The sequence below is a fragment of the Corylus avellana genome, chromosome 2 (genome assembly GCF_965113065.1).
Source record: "Corylus avellana chromosome 2, dhCorAvel1.hap1.2, whole genome shotgun sequence".
In the NCBI taxonomy this organism is placed as follows: domain Eukaryota; kingdom Viridiplantae; phylum Streptophyta; class Magnoliopsida; order Fagales; family Betulaceae; genus Corylus; species Corylus avellana.
Window position 1 is genome coordinate 45,800,943 of NC_142491.1, and position 17,832 is coordinate 45,818,774.

At 38.8% G+C, this 17,832-nt stretch overlaps 3 protein-coding genes across 4 annotated transcripts; 1 reads left to right on the plus strand and 2 right to left on the minus strand.

Moving 5' to 3' along the window:
- Positions 1 to 299: 299 nt before the first annotated feature.
- Positions 300 to 2,552, plus strand: EMB1796 (Pentatricopeptide repeat (PPR) superfamily protein). The gene has a single exon (XM_059579026.2). It carries the CDS (start codon positions 376 to 378, stop codon positions 2,392 to 2,394), a length of 2,019 nt encoding a protein of 672 aa, XP_059435009.2. The 5' UTR covers positions 300 to 375; the 3' UTR covers positions 2,395 to 2,552.
- A 993-nt stretch (positions 2,553 to 3,545) lies between these two features.
- Positions 3,546 to 9,246, minus strand: LOC132180687 (E3 ubiquitin-protein ligase SINAT5). The gene is made up of 3 exons (XM_059593596.2): positions 8,696 to 9,246; positions 7,327 to 7,713; positions 3,546 to 4,304 (listed from the first exon to the last, which is right to left on the minus strand). The coding sequence occupies exons 1-3, from the start codon at positions 8,957 to 8,959 to the stop codon at positions 3,942 to 3,944; spliced, it is 1,014 nt and encodes a 337-aa protein (XP_059449579.1). The 5' UTR covers positions 8,960 to 9,246; the 3' UTR covers positions 3,546 to 3,941.
- Positions 9,247 to 11,576: 2,330 nt separating this feature from the next.
- Positions 11,577 to 17,558, minus strand: CLPX (CLP protease regulatory subunit X). 2 transcript variants are annotated; one of them, XM_059594747.2, is made up of 14 exons: positions 16,762 to 17,558; positions 16,479 to 16,540; positions 15,945 to 16,045; positions 15,771 to 15,854; positions 15,059 to 15,105; positions 13,954 to 14,028; positions 13,764 to 13,841; positions 13,468 to 13,524; positions 13,313 to 13,383; positions 13,103 to 13,202; positions 12,842 to 12,946; positions 12,355 to 12,417; positions 12,072 to 12,194; positions 11,577 to 11,917 (listed from the first exon to the last, which is right to left on the minus strand). In XM_059594747.2, exons 1-14 carry the CDS (start codon positions 17,314 to 17,316, stop codon positions 11,726 to 11,728), a joined length of 1,713 nt encoding a protein of 570 aa, XP_059450730.1. In that variant the 5' UTR covers positions 17,317 to 17,558; the 3' UTR covers positions 11,577 to 11,725. The 2 variants fall into 2 exon arrangements, with proteins under 2 accessions (XP_059450730.1, XP_088369883.1); XM_088513757.1 differs by having other exon boundaries at positions 15,945 to 16,049; positions 16,762 to 16,850.
- Between the last annotated feature and the right edge of the window lie 274 nt (positions 17,559 to 17,832).

Consider the following 17,832-nt stretch of genomic DNA (forward strand, 5'->3'; position numbering starts at 1 on the left):
TTTATTTCAAATCAATGTATTTTTTTTCAAATAAATCAAAAGCACATTAACAAAAATGACCGCATTTTGATCGTGTTATTTGTCTAAATTATTAATAATTTCAATGATTAATAAAGGGCTGTAATTCTAAGCATGCCAGGCTATTTTTTATTTTATTTTTTAATATTTTTTTTTAAAAAAAAGTTTTGCCTTCACCCATTAATAAAACCAGCTTGCTTGATAGGTGGCCAATAACGGACTGACACATGATGATAAAGGGTGACATGATTTACAGCAGATTATTAACCTGAAAACCTCTCTCTTTTTCTACCGTAAACCCTCTTCCTCCCAAAACCCTCATATCTCTATTGCTCTCTCTGAACTCACACACAGAAAATGGCACTCTCCAAACCCACCTTCCTCACCCACCTCAAAACCTTAGCCAAACCGCACCACCACCCACCACCAGCAGCCGCCTCCTTCATCTCCCTCCGCCGCTCCCTCTCATTCTCCTCCCCAGAAGAAGCCGCCGCAGAACGCCGCCGCCGCAAGCGCCGCCTGCGCATCGAACCCCCTCTCTCCTCCCTCAACCGCACCCAACAACAACAACAACAATCGCCAAAACCCCAAAACTCTCAAATCCCACAAAACCCAAACTCCCCAAAACTCCCCGAGCCCGTCTCGGCCCTCTCCGGCAACCGACTCAATCTCCACAACCGCATTCTCAAGTTGATCCGTGAGAACGACCTCGACGAGGCTTCGCTCTTCACGAGGCACTCCGTCTACTCCAATTGTCGCCCCACCATCTTCACCGTCAACTCCGTCCTCAACGCCCTCATTCGCCAGTCCAAGTACGCTGACCTCCTCTCCCTCCACCGCTTCATCACCCAGGCTGGTATTGCCCCCAATATCATCACCTACAATCTCATTTTCCAGACCTATCTCGATTGTCGAAAACCCGACACCGCCTTGGAACACTACCGCCAGTTCATCAACGACGCACCCATCAACCCCTCTCCGACGACCTACCGGATTCTCATCAAAGGATTGGTGGATAATGGAAAACTTGCCAAAGCCATGGAATTGAAAGAGGAGGCTTTTGGGGTCAAAGGGTTTGCCGCAGACCCCATTATGTACCATTATTTGATGAATGGGTGTGTGAGGAGTGGGGATTCAGATGGGGTTTTTGGGCTTTTTGAGGAGTTGAAGGAGAAAGTGGGAGGGTTTGTGGAGGATGGGGTGGTGTATGGTGGGTTGATGAAGGGGTATTTCATGAGGGGAATGGAGAAGGAGGCCATGGAGTGTTATGAGGAGGCGGTTGGGGCGGATTCGAGGGTGAAGATGAGTGCTGTCGCGTATAATTCGGTGTTGGATGCTTTGAGCAAGAATGGGAAGTTCGATGAGGCCTTGAGGTTGTTTGACAGGATGATTCAGGAGCATAGCTTGCCGAGGCGGTTGGCAGTGAATTTGGGGAGTTTTAATGTGATGGTTGATGGGTATTGCGCACAAGGGAGGTTTAAGGATGCCATTGAGGTTTTTAGGAAGATGGGGGAGTATAGGTGTAGTCCGGATACTTTGTCGTTCAATAATTTGATTGAACAGTTGTGTAATAATGGAATGTTAGGCGAGGCTGAGGAGATGTGTAGGGAGATGGGGGAGAAGGGGGTGAATCCAGATGAGTTTACGTATGGGTTGTTGATGGATACTTGTTTTAAGGAGGATAGGGCTGATGATGCAGCTGGGTATTTTAGGAAGATGGTTGAGTCAGGGCTGAGGCCAAACTTGGCGGTTTATAATAGGTTGGTTGATGGGTTGGTTAAGGTGGAGAAGGTTGATGATGCGAAGTCATTTTTCGATCTGATGGTGAAGAAACTGAAGATGGATGTTGAGAGCTATGAGTTTATAATGAAGGCATTGAGTGAGGTTGGAAAGTTGGATGAGGTGCTCAATGTGGTTGATACAATGTTGGATGATGACGGGGTTGAGTTTAATGAGGAGTTGCAGGAGTTTGTGAAAGCGGAGTTGAGGAAGGAAGGAAGGGAGGAGGATTTGGGAAAGCTTATGGAGGAAAAGGAAAGGCAGAAGGCTGAAGCCAAGGCTAAGGAGGCTGAAGCTGCAGAAGCTGCCAAAAAAAGTGCAAGAGCTGCCATTTCTTCTTTACTTCCGTCCAAGTTGTTTGGAAATAAGGACAGTGACGCAGAGTCTGCAGAGACCAAGCAAACTGAGGCAGAGTCTGCTGAGGCCAATGGAAATGTTGTTGAGGCTACTTTTGCGAATGAAGAAGGGCAAGCTGGTCAAGAAGGGAGCTCTGGTGAAATTGCTCCTGTGGATGCTGTTGGGGAATTGGCAGACGAAACAGTTACTGAAGATGTGGGTTCAGATGGTATAGCGGCAAAAAGTGATGGTGCAAACTGAGCAGGTAACAGCTTGAATGTGCAAATTCATTGGCGATGACTTTGACGGGGAAAATGACCGTCTTTTGTGTTCCCTTTCTTCATTGAAACACTTGAAATACGAACCTAATGTCATCTGCTAGTTTAGTAAATTTATATATAATTAATATTGTTGGAAATGATGATGGTTTATTTACTTCATTAGTTTATTTCCTCCTAGTGTTGGTGGATTTATGGTTTTGAACATTTTTGAAATTGACACCCCCTTTGACTCTGTATCATAGTGTGTATCAAACTCAATTGTTGAAGCCGAGTACTGCAGTTATAATAAAGGGTGTTCTTTTCTTTAATGTGTCCTTTGAACCCAGAGAATCTCGGAATTTTGTTGTTGCAATTTATATCCTCTCTAATTGCCATTTAAAGGAGGGACTCCCATTAGACCCCACTGCAGATGCTATATATGTTGAAGCAAGCAGAAAAGGCTGAGAACTACTAGAGATGGTCATCTTGCCACTCCAAATGACATGATTATATCTACATTGCATGGTGAGGCATATAACATACTAGCCGATAACAAACATCGGCAACAGGATAGATATGATGTATATATTTTGGTAGTTGGACGTGGAGGCTAGTATCATCGAGATGCTGCAAGACACATGATGCTTAAAAGTGGCAGGGTTAGCCTAGGCGGCAGTCATTACATTTGATAAAAATTAGAACCCCGGATGCTAGCTAGCACCTCTTCATGCTAATGATACTGGTCGGCAACACCATTCACTTTTTTCTGTTCCATTGCGGCTGCTTGACACAAACCTTAGTCATCAGTCTCAACATTCTTTTCTTTTGCAGTATCCAAGGTAGAGTGCTGACCTTGTTCATTTACAGGCAGACATTACTCATGGTCTTGATTTGCAAATTTGTGGCGACTTTGGTCAGCGTTTCCCCATTTCATCATGTGTCTGACTTCTGCATTATTGTAGTGACAAGAGAAAATCCAAACTTATTTTGTACCTTTCCTAAATATCCTTTACTTTTGGGAATATATCTACTGAGCACCTAAAATGCAAATGAAAATGGCCAAATTTTTACAGTCCAGTTTTATTCTCAAATCGACTCAGATGACCAATATAAATTGAAAATGAAGCATATTCGGCCAGAATAACGCGATCATACAACATCAAAAACCAGCAGGCTTATTATTATTTGTTGAGACACAAGACAAATTGGTCCTGGAGGCCATCATTCTTACAATTAGTGACGTGTGCTCAACGGCATCATACCAAAGCACTTGGAGACAAGCAGGATGCAACTCCAATACCTAACGCGTCTGGTATCCATTCACTTGTAATCTTACTCTTTAGATTCAGAAGGCAGTTGGTGATGTTATGAAGCAGGTGTTGATGGAGGAAGAGGTTGCTTATTATACAATTTGTAACAAGCTGATACTTCCGCAAGTCCTCAAAAAACTTTCATCCATTACAACATACCAGAAAAATCGAATCAGTTACAACACACACATCCCAAAGATAAAACATTCAAGATGCCTTCAGATTTCAGAATCATCTCTCAGCTACAGAGATTCGGTATGCACACCCCAGCGTCTGGATTTTGTTGTTCTTTCCATATCCTCCCAGTAACTCTCAGCTTCAGCTCCTTTCTATCCCCACCCGAGAAGAAGAGAGCCATGTTTCGTTGGATAATGAGACCATCATGGCTGTCCCTGACCTTCCGGTGACTATCTCGGATACTTCGTGGGGTACCCTCCCATATGAGTTTCCTCCCATTTGCCCCAACTTCAAGGCTATAACTATAGTTCCGAGCCTCATTCTCGTCACCCATGAAACGGAGAAATGCCATGTAAACAGGGGCCATGCCAAGCTGGAAGGCTTCAAAGTGAAGGCAGAAGTATTGACCAAAACAATGAAAGACCTGACAAAAAAGAGCAGCAAAGCCAGTATTAGAAGCACATTGAAACAGCATTTTTTTGTTTTGTTTTTTTTTTTTTTGATAGTTTAGTTATAAAGAGTTCTTTATCACAACAAGACAAACTGTTAGTGGGCTGCGCTACTGTTGTCCAGTGACATGCTAAGATTAGTATATTTAACAAAAGCGAGAGCTTCATGATCTATCTTTTGGTTCTCACAATCCATTGATATATATAGGAATATGAACACCTCACCATAGGACAATTCATAGGAGACACCTCATATGCACAGAAAACTCATAGGGACATCTCACCACCTTCTACAACAGGGACACAGTATTCGTCTGTTTCTCTATAACACTCCCCCTTAAACCGGAGTTTATATATGATGTTTTTTTAACAAATACATAATTCAATCTCATTATCAAAGAGCAGAAGGGTGAAACCATTAGTATACAAACGAACAAAGAAAAAACCCCTTTTAAGGAAAAAAGAAGAAGAATATAGCATGTAAACCTAGCTTGTAACAAATGAACTCTTATTAACACACAGACTTTGTAAAAACTCATCTGTAGGCTGAAAATACTATCAAATTGGTTGAAAAACAAGCAGCAGCAGAAAACACCACAAAACCGGTTGTAAAATCACAAAATCGGTCAAAAACGAATTGAACTGGACAAAAGACTGCCAGAATTGGCTGCAACAATGCTGAACTGGCGAAATATCATCAAACTAGATGAAGAAACAATATGAACTGACCAACATATCACCGAATCGGATGAAAATGGCTGAAAACAAAGAACATCACCAAACCGGCTGAAAACCAAGCTGAACTGGCCGAAAACACAACAAAACCTGTCGAAAAGAAACAAAATTGGCCGGCACAGGTCAAAACAACTTTGGTACCTGACAGCAACAATGCTGAAAACACCAAACGGGCCAAAAGGAACACGAATAGACACCATTGACAGCTACACAGTGTCAGCAGACCACCACAACAATGACAACCCCAACCAACTACTGGCCACCACCCAACCATCGTAGATTCACCAGCGTTGACAAACACTCACCATCAGCAACCACCAAAGGTTGGCTCGCCATCTTTTACACTCTTGTTAACCACAACCAAACAACACAATACACCACTAGCAATCTGATAAGATAACTTTGAATTGAAAATTGACTAGGTTGGATTAAGATTCTTCCTCATGATGGGCTATTACATAAATAAGGGATTCCCCATAAACGCCATAGAGCTACAAACGGAGAAGGACTATGTTTATTTATAGTTGCTAAATTAACATGAGTGATTTAAGGGAAGGAATCATGTCCATGCCAAAACAAGGAAGCTTTCTGTAACACCCGCTTTAAGTGGTATAATATTGTCTGCTTTGGGCCTCAACCTGCATGGTTTGTTATTGGGTTTACCCTAAAATGCCTCATACCATTTAGAGAGAGCATGCTCTGTTATAACCACATCCTCTTTCTCACACCCAGGTGATGTAAGACGCCACAATCACCCCTCTTAGGACCTAGTGTCCTTGCTGGCGACCCTCATAGGCTTGTGCATATTCCTCTCATCCTAGGCTGAGCTTCGACTTTGATACCATATGTAACACCTTGCTCAAAGTGGTATGATATTGTCCGCTTTGGGCTTTAACCCGAATGGTTTTATTATTTACTTTACCCTAAAAGGCCTCATACCATTTAAAGAAAGCATGCTTTATATGAGCACATCCCCTTTCTCACATCCAAGTGATGTGGGATGCCACACCTTCCTTGCGAGTCCATTTCCATGCTTGGTAGTTGGTTGTTGAGTTGGATGGACTTAACATTCCCACCCCCTTGAGATCAACTTTTTCCTCAAGGTTGAAAATCAACTTCCTGTGTACATAAGGGCGCGTTACGCTATTAATTATCAACTTTTTCCTTGGATGGACTTAACGTTCCTGATTACTTATTAAAAAGCTAAAAAATGAAACCGGCTTTAGGTGAATGAGCAACTTCCCATGTGGCGTCTTCTTTGGGCAGGCTTGTCCATAACCTAAATTGCTCATGGTCTTTGCCCTTCTTGCGAATGGTGCGTTGGTTTAACACCCACAAAGGTATCAATTGCCATGTGCGAGATTCCCAAGGTGGTTTTCACCTGTTTTGTGGTGCCACCTTCATACCTGACGATAAGATCTTGTTGCTATACTTTTCTTCTTGTAACCGTGCTAACCCAATGACTGACTTGAGAGTAGTTGGTCGAAACATTTTGACATTAATTTGAATATCTTCTCGCGAAAATTCGGTCAATTCAATCCATTGGTACCATTTGAAAGCCTCTCTTTCCAAATAAAAAGAGGCTATGCAAACTTGTTGGGGAGGTGCCATTTTATGGTAGTAGAATAGTTGCTCAGCTCGATCAAGCCACCTCAATGGTTCACCTCCATCGTTGTGAGGAAATTCGAGAATGAATGGAGTTCCAGTGAGCCTAGGAGGTTTGGTGGCTAGAGGAATTGGTGGAAACTCCGTTGAATGCGATGGCAGTGGTGGTGCATTTCAGATGATGTAATTATCACCAAAAAGATAAATATCATACAGTATACAGTTCCATAAATGGTCTAAATAGAAACCGCCAAAAAAACCATTACATTTCCTTTGGTAAAAAATTAGTTGTGGGCCTAAACTATTTGTTAGATTCTAAATTCATCCCTGAACTATTATTAATTGTTTCAATTAGTCCTTCAAGTTCTAGAAATGTCTCAATGTTACTATCAATTTTGCACTATTTGAGGACGTTCTGAAGCCATGCTAAAATGCATATGTGAATTTGTGTGTGTGTGTGTGTGTGTAAATATCTGACTAGATCACATAGCCGCATCAATGAGCTCCTTTATAGTATGGAATATAGGTCCATTGCAATCTGTAAAGATATAAAAATTTGGCTCAAGCCATCATTGAAAAACAATTATGGAGGCACATCACATATTGCTTATTATGTAAAATCCAACCAAAGAATCTAAATGCAATTGTCACACTTACCGTGAGCATCCAAGTGGCATTCTCTACTTCTCGGGGATTTGACTTCACATAGCGATGGTTGAATGTGCATCCTGTGTGCATGTCCACCTTGTGATCATCTCTCAGATGGGCAACCAGGAAAGGTATATCCCCAACAACAGAGCACTCTGATCCGGCGTATGGACAATTATATGGTCTGAAATTACATATTGACTCATGCTTAAGCTTACTGTAGTATGGAAATATTTCAGGGCATCCCAACGAGTAATATTTGCAGGGCAGTTCAAGTGACTCAGCCACCTTCTCCAAGGCTAAACACCTAATATCTCCAAGCTCTTGTCTACAAGTGGGGCACCGGTTGTGTACCCTTGTTTTACAGGTAGAACACAGTGTATGTCCATTGTGGCACTGCATAAAAAGGTAATTTGTTACTTTTAAAAAGAGGAGCTACAAGCAACAATCTCTCAGAAATCTACATTTTATAATATATATTTATTGTGTCTTTCTTTTTTCAGGCACACATCAGCCAGTACATTCCAAACAAAATCAAGAATTCATTGCACCCTTAGTCAAATATTAGATATTTGAAGCCATTAGCACTAAAATATCAAATCTCCCCACTTCAGCGTTCCTTTCTAATGCACAGCCATGCTAGCCAAATTTCTAGGCCAAATATCTCACAATCCACTTACTGATTCTACGTAAATACTCTACAGTCTCCATCCCTCAACTCTGTAAATCACATAGAAGCTCTAGAAAGGTGTTTTATGACCTACCGTGGCCTGAATCAGATGATCAAGGCACCCAATGACCAACCAGATTTTAGGCGCTCCTTTTGTTGGAAAACCAGGATTGCCTAAAAGGAAATATATAGGGGGTAAATAATATTGAGAGAAGTTTGATTCCTTAATTTAATAAACATTCTCCTCTGAGCATATTCCATAACTAATTACGAATTCTCCAATCAGCAATTGTTTAAATCACCTGCTCCATTGATCCCTGAACAATCTATTGCTTAAGAGAAATGCTCGCCCAGAAAATTAAAACCAACAGTCGATCAACTATTCTATGTCCAACAAATCCTTCAAAACTCAGGTCCACAAATCTACCCAAACCCATTCCCACTAATCAATCTCCAAAAATATCCCCAAAACACACTAAATCTGAAATATGCCAATCAATTTCTTTCAAAGCCAATTCTCCAAATTCACTCGATCCCAACTCAGATCCCCATAAAATCCCACAAACATATCCAAGCAAACAGTTTTCCAACAACCAAAACAAAAGCCCATATGCACAAAACATATACAAAACCACATAGAACTCCAAAACAATTAAAAACATGTCCTTTTTCTAAAGAAAGAAGAAGCACATAGAGAAGACAAGAGACCTGATGGATTGGTGGGTACATGGAATTGGTGCAGACGGGGCATTCCAGCAACTCGTGGACGCTGGTGGCCGGTGTGATCGCCGTGGGACCCACAATGTTAACCCCATTAACGTTGTTGCCATTGCGAGGCTTGGAGGACGAGAAGTCGGAGTGGTGGTGAGGATGTGGATGAAGACCATGGTGCTGGTGCTGTTGTTGGTGGTGGTGGATCTCATCCTCGTCCAAATCCGAGACTGAAACGCACTCTATGTTGTCCATGTCCATTCTCACCCACCAAACCCCCAAACCCAGAGACACCCACTACAGATTAACCAAAATCAGACTCAAAATCCCCCAAAAATAGAAAGGGAAACTCAGTGTCTCCTCTTCCCTTGGTTTACCTTCTCTTTAAGAATATTAATGAAATTTAGAAGAAGAAGAAGAAGAAGAAGAGGAAGAAGGGAAAGAGAGAGAGCGCGAAGATTGGAAGGAGATGGATGGATTCTGCGGAACCAAAACAACCCCCTCCCTCTCTCTCTCCCTCACAAAGAAGAGGGTTTCTTTTTTTTTTTTTGTGGGAAAGAAGAGGTTCTTTTCTTTCTTGGTTGGCCATTTCTTTTTTCCTTTTTCTTTTTTTCTTTTTTTAATGTAAAAATTTTTGTTCTAGAATTTATTTTCCTAATTCGAGGGAAGAAGTTGGGTATACCGTGTCCGTATATCCCTTGATTGCTAAATCCTCTTCAATTTCTGTTTTTCCTTTCTGATTTGTGCAGGACTTTTAGGAATAATTAGGACAGCAAGAGAAAACATTTTTCCATACAATTCTAGCTACAACCGTTTGGTTTGGTTTAGCGGTTTTTAAAACCACAATTTTACCTGCGTTTTTTTAAATTTAATTTTTCTTTTTCTTGTCGATTACAAGAAGAATAATGCTAAGTATCATATTTTTATTCTCTTTTTATCTTCTTAAAGTTGATGTGGCTTTCAAAATCACCATTAAATTTTAGATAAATCATATTTGAATTTTGATCTAATGGTGATTTTGAATTTTAGGAGGATAAAAAGATGGTATTAAACAAACACGACACTTTCTAAATTTTTTATTTTTCTAATATATATGTATATTATATAAGCTATCTGTTTATGCAATTCAGCATATAATATTAAAAATATAAGATTTTTTCTATTAATATTTTTATTTTAAAACACAAACCTTTCGATTTCTGATTCCTTATTTAATTTTTACAATAACTTGGGCCCATTCTCAGAAAAACCTAGCAATCTATAATTCTATATAGTTCTAACGATTTTTTTTTTTTTCCTTGTAGGCATTTTGAAAACCATAGGGTCTATGACAAATCATCTATATTTGTCTTTGCCAGAAAGAAGCTCAGGAAAAACAAAAAAAGAAAAAGAGAATATAAGAAAGAAATTGGTTACAGATGGCAATAATTATGGAGAGTATATCCGATATATATATAGCTAGTACAAGCACAGCCAGAGCAATAAATGATGCCAGATGGCTTTCTTCATTGTAGATGACTTGCACAGATTAAATAGCAATTTTCATATCTACCCTTTTCTCTTCACAAATAAAACTTCCATGATTATGTTAACTAGGATTTTTTATTTTTGTATAAAGATAGAAACTTGTTCGTGTAACATTGTTTTTATATTATCTTTTTGTTGGATGTGCATGGAACGTTCAAGTACAATTGCAAATGGCACAAATGATGAAAGTTCTTGGGGGACTATTCATAACCTTTTCTTCAGCATATTTGGCTTGGATTTATCGGCGAGCGTGAGAGACCTCATGTAAGATTAAGCTCTATGAGAAGGTAGCTGAATAGTTCAAAATTTATTTAGACAACTGAGTATAAACTCTCACACATTAACTGTCAAAATTGAACTAATTGCTGTATATCCTTTATTTGACTTGACCTCACATGTATGCTATAAAAAGGTCCAACTTAAAAAGGCATAATTATGCTGAAATCTGTGAAAATAAGAAACCAATTTAAGAAATTTTCTCAAATCTAATTTGAAAAAAAAAAAATTGTCAGTTGAAAAGTCAATAATAAAATAAATAAAAATATGGCTATCACCCTCATGGCCTCATGATTCACTAGGAAGAAATCACAACAGTCCTCATTGTGCATTGCCCTTTGATTGAACATGAAGTTAAAAGAGATTTCTATTTAGAGAGGTGAGAGTTCAAATCTAAATTCATTGCTTTCACTAAACTCACTATATTTGAAAACCTCACTAACCTGCCACGTAGATAAAGGAGCAGTCAAATTAAATCAACTTATAAAGGAAAGGACAAATTTTTCTTTCAAAGAGAGTTGACAAAATTTTTTCTAACCCAATCTATAAAACCACCATGTATCCCTTCTCACATGCTTTAAAAAAATTATGTAATTTTCAGATGCTAATTAAAAATTTATGTGATTCCTACAACTCAGTTTAGAAATCCAGAAAGGAAATAGAACACACAATTTTAGTGTCTACTTACTCATCACTATGGTGATGCATGAATGATTGCTCTATGGAACCTTAACTTTTAATCCACGATTTAGGTGTAAAACACCTTAAATATATGTGAACCAATCCAAAATCTGGGATTTCTTTTTTTTTTTTTAAATAATTGAAAATTCGTTAAAGGGTGGAAATGCGCAACCCGATTACAAAGGAAGAATATAAGAGATATACCTAATAAGGAAAAGAGAAAAGTAAATAAATTCTGTTGAATTCTTGGGGTATGTATGATATTCTATTATAAGCATACGTTTTCACCTATCAAATAGGCCAAGCAACTGCACAATTATAGATCTGCAATTTCTGTTCACTATTCAGAAACCCTAAAAAAATCAGGGAAAGGAGAAGTTTCTGTTTAGAATGATGGAGGTAAATTATATATTTATTAAATCAAGCACTGCAGACCATTGGAGCATTGTGCTATGTAGTACAATTGCAAATTATATACTCATTAAATAAATGTATAACTAATTATGTACAAAGGATGAGAGTACAAATAAATTTCACCAGAGGTTACATGCTGGCAACAATACGAGCTTCTATTTCCACCTCAGGTTCTCCCTCGTGTGAAAGATAACGATCCAATGCACCCTTGCCATAGAGGATCTTAGCTCCGCGCCCGCGTCCGCGTCGGTCGGACCCAACAGCCTCTTCATCAACTACCACTGCATCTATTATATCATCACCTGTTCTAACATCTGGAATCTGCAAAAGATTGGATAACTAATAAAAGGCATATTGTCTGAAAGTGATAATTCCAAATATTTTATGGAGCAATATGATGCACAGCAATAAAGGTAAGAAATACTAGGAGAAATTTTTTTTTTGATAAGTAAAAACTTGGAGAAATTTTACTTACCTCATACATAGCATCCATCAATATATCCTCCAATATTGCTCGTAAGCCCCGAGCCCCCGTGTTCTTTGATATTGCTTTTCTAGCAATTAATCTCAAGGCATTTTCCGTTGAATGCAGCTTGACCTATAACATTTGTGAAAACAGAATGAGCAATATATTCTGCAAGCCTAACATGGACAAGCAAGATAGTATTGAACATGCAAGACATCAACATTTTTAATAGAACGGCTAGAGTTTGAAACGATCTATAAGAAGAAAGAGTGGTCTCAGAAGAAAAACTTACGCCATTCATCTGGAACATCTTTTTGTATTGTTTCCCAAGGGCATTTTTTGGCTCTGTAAGGACCTACAAAACGTTATTGACATAAGTTGAATTAATAATGTCGATATTTGTGCTGAATAAAAAGCTTTGAAAAGGTTACAATGCTGCCATTTGTCAGAAGTACAATTAAAAGGGACCAATAACATGAAACAAATAATTTCCCACCACATCCAACCCAATAAAAACAACGAGAAGTAAGATTAAAAAAAAATATGGCCAAATGCGTCAAAACTTAATTCATGAAGACGACTATAAAACAATTGTTAGCTCAGTGAGTTTGTCAAGCTATGTCTGTCAATATCTCTACTTGATCCATAATCCTCTTTATCATACCATAAAAGACATAGAGGCACAAAAATAAAAAGTGTAAATGTCATTGTCACACACTTTTTTTTCTTTTCTTTTTTCTATTTTTTCAGAACAAGACAAACAAGATACGACGTATCACCTGCACGAGTTGGTTTTCAGTTAGAGCCGACAAACTGACAAGAATGGGAAACCGTCCAACAAATTCGGGTATTAAACCGTACGAAATAAGGTCACTACTTTCAACCTGCCAACAAGAACACTTGCATTAGAAAGCAAATATCCAAAACTGCTGCAAAATATTAGTTATGTGAATTAGGGTTTCTTATTTAAGATAAATTATAATTAACAAAAAGAAGGCCATAAGCTGTTACTTTTTAATTGAAGACAAGAGTGCACTTACAGTCTCCAATAAAGATGATGCAACAGCAGCATCTGTAACACCACCAGCCCTCATGTTGGCACGTACAGGAGCACCAAATCCGATAGAAGAATCTTGGCGCCTGGAATGGAAAAAAAAAAAAAAAAAAACACTACCAATTAATTTTTTTTTTAAGAATAAAAGCAAGTTACACAACTAATACCACAAAATTTTATCTCTATATTGGCCAACCTTTCTGAGATTGTTTTCTCCAAGTCATTAAAGGCGCCTCCACAGATGAAAAGAATGTCCTTTGTGTCAATCTGTGAAGATACAATAACAGCACATATAATTTAAAAACTGACTTTTTTTCCTGATCTGTGAAAAGAATACCGCAGTGCATGTACCTGTATATTTTCACCTCTAGGGTGCTTTCGAGCTCCCTTCTCAGGAACATTGACAACCTAGAACAGAGGGAACCCATAGATCAGATAGTAAAGAAGTAAATATCCACTCTACCAAATAAAAGTTTAGATAATTCTTGTAGTTAATGTGTTTATCCATGACCAAGGGTTGTAATATTCTATAAAGGGTTCTGAGGCTGACTCAACAGTAACACATCATCTCCATTGTGTCCAACTGGTAACTTACAAGGGACTGTTAATTAACTTTCATCGCCAATTTACATAAAAAGTGCACTTACTGTTCCTTCCAGCATCTTTAGTAATGCCTGCTGAACACCCTCCCCAGACACATCTCTACTAATGTTAAGGCTCTCAGCCTGTAAAGTAGAAAAGTGGAAGATGTAGAAACCTTTAAAAATGGACAAAAGAAGTTCTTTTCAAAAATATAAAGAGGAGAGAGAATTGAGTAAAAAAAAAGGTAAGGGGAACCTTTTTGGTAATTTTGTCAACTTCATCAATGTAAACAATGCCCTGCTGGGCAGCTGCCACATTATAGTCAGCAACCTGAAATATAAATGCACAAGTAAAACACCTATAGTCAATAATCCACCATATGCATAGAAGTGCATATTAAGGGAAAGAAAAGCTCATGCTTATATTTAAGGGAAACGAAGAAAAAAACATCTCCGAAATACTTCTAATTGATGAAATTGATCTGAAGTGTAAAATTCCTCAGAATAATACTACAAGTCAGAAAAACACCTCTATTAATGAATAAGTTTCTATTGCAGCATGCATATTTTTCCTCTCTTAGGATAAGAGAGGAATGTCCGCCCGTGCAAGAGAGAGAACGAGAGAGGCAGAAGTGATTGTCGAAGATGACATAGTTGGAATATTGGTTTGCTTAATACAAGGACATTATAATGACTGAGTAGAAGCTGAGGTACAAAATGAAGGCTTGAAAATTTGAATAAGGTAGAGAATGAAACGTATATATTGGTAAGAACTGAGATAAGACTATGCATAGTTTAACTATACACTTGGAGTTCTACAGTCAAAGATATTGATTCAAGATTTGTATTTCCAATACCAAACAGTTTGACACGTCCAATGCAGAAAGCACTATACAAGGTAATAACTCATACAAGTGAATAAGGCATGACAACCATCCTGTACAAACTAATGACCCGGGGTCAAGCAGTAACCGGTTTTAAAGTATGGATAAATCTCAGTTGCAAACCAAACATTACAATGCCTGGTTGCCTTGACATGATTGCCTCCAGAAAACTGCTAAAACTATACTTCTCTCTGACTATCTCTGCCTCTGGCATAAAAACAAAACTCATTTGCACTCTCATCGAAATCTAAAACCAAAAGACAATAAAATTTTACATGTTCAGCTTGAAAATATCATCCACTACAAGGTGATGGAGAAAAAGAGGGAAGCAAAGATAATAAAGATTGTAAGTAGAAAATAGCAATTCCCGAATAACATGCACATATTCCACTGAAGGGAAGTCATGAATGTTCAGAATATATTAGCGCTTCAAAAAAATTATGATGCATATAAATAGAGTAGGCTTGTCAGAAATACCATAAGGAGTTTGTACAATATTGACTCCACATCTTCCCCGACATATCCTGCCTGCAAATAACAACATGAGATCATGGCCACACAAAAATCAAGACCCATTACTAATTCTACTCAACTGTGCATAACAGACAGCAATTACACTTCAAACCAAGAAAGTAAATCACTACCCATTAACTAAAAATTAACATGTCTATGCATAAGTTTTCTACAAACTAAATCTGTGATTGGTGCATTGCCCTTCACGGCTTGGGTTGATTCTGTCTTGTAGCTAAGATAGGCACCTGGTCAAAAAGAAGAGAAGGGTAGCAAGTTGGTCTTTTTACACCAGTTGCAACCCTCTAATGGCATTCTGACCAATTTAATAAGGCCAGGGATGTCTTCCAACTGTAAAACAGCCCAACTATCACGTGCAAATCACATGCATAGATTTCCCAAACCAGGTAATAGTTTGGGTCGGAAAAATTGTTTGAGGGGGTGGTTTGCAACAATTCTTTCAAATTAGGGGGTCAATCACCTAAATTGAAACATTAGTGGGGAACATCACAAACCATGTGATAGTTTGGGTTGGAAAATGTAGTTTTTCCAAATTTCTTTGACCATAAATGCAGTCTTCCCAAAAGCAAAATAGCATTTATGCATTTGCAAAATTCTCAATAAAGAATAAATTGAGGGGTGACGATACCCAGTTACAAAGCAACAAAGAGTCAACAACTTGCCTGAGTCAGCGTAGTTGCATCTGCAATAACGAAAGGAACATTCACAAACCGAGCCAAAGTTTTGGCAAGTAATGTCTTCCCTGTCCTTGAAATAGCATTTGAGAAGAATAAGTAGAGCAGTACCAACATGAACTGAAAAGCACTTAAATACAAGGATTACAATAAATTACCTGATCCTGTTGGCCCCATTAGAAGGATATTACTTTTCTCAAGTTCTACTCGATCATCATCCACTACATCTGCTTTCTTGTTACTTGATTCTTCTGCTGGCCTAACTTTCCAAATAGTAGTAACATGTTAGATATGGTGATCTAAACCTAATAACCATGGTTAATTGTAGCGACCAGCAAAACACGAACACAAGATTGCACGCACTAAGTATTTGCCTTGTAATCCAAAGGTATTCATGCAGCACTCCCCATAAGGGGGAGATCAAGCAATCAATTTCTAAAAGCTCGGTATGACGGTGAGAGGGTATCACTCTTCCATAACAATTCAATAGTTGAAAATGCGGCGTAAAGCATTTAATTCATTCCAGCCATAGTGTACACCAATGTCATGAATGCATTTGAGGATTTAACTGTTACCCATGTGGTGTAGAAACCATAAGCTGATGCACATTGAAGGTAAATATGAAGAAAAAAATAAAATAAAAGGATGTATATTCAGACAAGTTATATGTATATTGAAGGTACAATACTAACCACTTTTGAAGGGACTCATAATATATCCTCTTATAATGATTGTAAACAGACACAGCAAGCACCTGTATCCAAGCAATAAAATTAGGAGAACTCAGAACTGTGAAAAAGATAAGTTCTGACTATTATACATTAAATAGACGAACAATATCAAAGGACATCATTCACCAAAATATAGACATACGCGACTCATCACTCACGTTTGAAAATGCAGCACTAATCCCATAACAAAAGCAAGCAATCATAAAAAGCCATACAAAACGAACTAAATGTAAACAAAATTCACCTTCTTGGCCCTCTCCTGACCAATTACAAACTTGTCAAGCCCCATACAAATCTCCTTCGGCGTCGGAAAATTATTCCCCATATTGGACCCTCCCCAGCACCCATCCTTCGAATTCGACCCAATCCCACCACCGCCCGAGCCAGTGCTCGTATCGCCACCACGAACCACATGCAAGCTCGAACTGCCCGTCTTTATCACCATTCCGTCCCCGGACCACACCTCCCGTGGGTCCCCATCGGAGCTCAACACAGTAGTAAACCTACTGCTCAACTTTTCGCTCCAATTCTTATCAAAACCACAACTTTGAGTGTTTCTCCGATTACTATCGGAGAATTGAGTACCCTTTTCGATGAACTCGCCGCGTAAAGACACGGGTTTGAAGGAAGTGAAGTGGTAGGGGGTGTTCATGTAGAGGTCATCCCACTTGGAACGGTGCGTACAGTGAGAGCTGGCCATGCGACCGTCGTGCATGTGGTTGAATACGAAGTAGCGGAACTGGGAGACCGTGAACGACGCCGTATCCTTGGAAGATTTGGATCTGAGCGCGGCAGCCATGTTGATGTGGGTGTGATAATACTTTTTTCCCCGGGAAAGTGAAGGAAAGGAGGGAAAATTTTAGGCTGGGAAAAAAAGAATTCTAGGAATCATAGAGGGGTCCAAATGAGATTTTTTCAGAGGGGTTTGAGAGAATCGGACGCCAACTAAAATGGGCTTGTCAGAATTTGGGATTAATCATGTACGGTGGGAGAATTTTGTAGATGCAAAGGGATCAGGGAAAGGACGTAGAACTTAAAAATTGTAAGACGGCAGAAAATATCTAATTAAAGAAAAGGGTCTATGAGGTTTCGAGAAAATCTACTATTATAAAACGACGTCGTCGGTTTAGCATAGCATCTGGGACCCATTTCAAAAATCTATTTTGTTTCCCTTTTTTTGGTAGTAGATTTTATTTTGTTTTGTTCTTCAGTGACTTGTATTAGAAGCCAAATCTTGGTCCACAATAGTGTGGCTTAAAAATCCTGTTAGGCAGGATTCTATTGAAGTGACTTCGAAACGAATAATCAGATATTA

Coding starts and splice junctions, on each gene's coding strand:
- EMB1796 (XM_059579026.2), top strand. CDS start 376: ATGGCACTCTCCAAACCCACCTTCCTCACCCACCTCAAAACCTTAGCC.
- LOC132180687 (XM_059593596.2), bottom strand. CDS start 8,959: ATGGACATGGACAACATAGAGTGCGTTTCAGTCTCGGATTTGGACGAG. Junction 7,714..8,695: donor TGTACCCACCAATCCATCAG/GTCTCTTGTCTT, acceptor CTTTTTATGCAG/TGCCACAATGGACATACACT. Junction 4,305..7,326: donor ATGCCACTTGGATGCTCACG/GTAAGTGTGACA, acceptor CTTTTTTGTCAG/GTCTTTCATTGTTTTGGTCA.
- CLPX (XM_059594747.2), bottom strand. CDS start 17,316: ATGGCTGCCGCGCTCAGATCCAAATCTTCCAAGGATACGGCGTCGTTC. Junction 14,029..15,058: donor TATTGTACAAACTCCTTATG/GTATTTCTGACA, acceptor TTTATATTTCAG/GTTGCTGACTATAATGTGGC. Junction 13,842..13,953: donor TTGACAAAATTACCAAAAAG/GTTCCCCTTACC, acceptor TCTACTTTACAG/GCTGAGAGCCTTAACATTAG.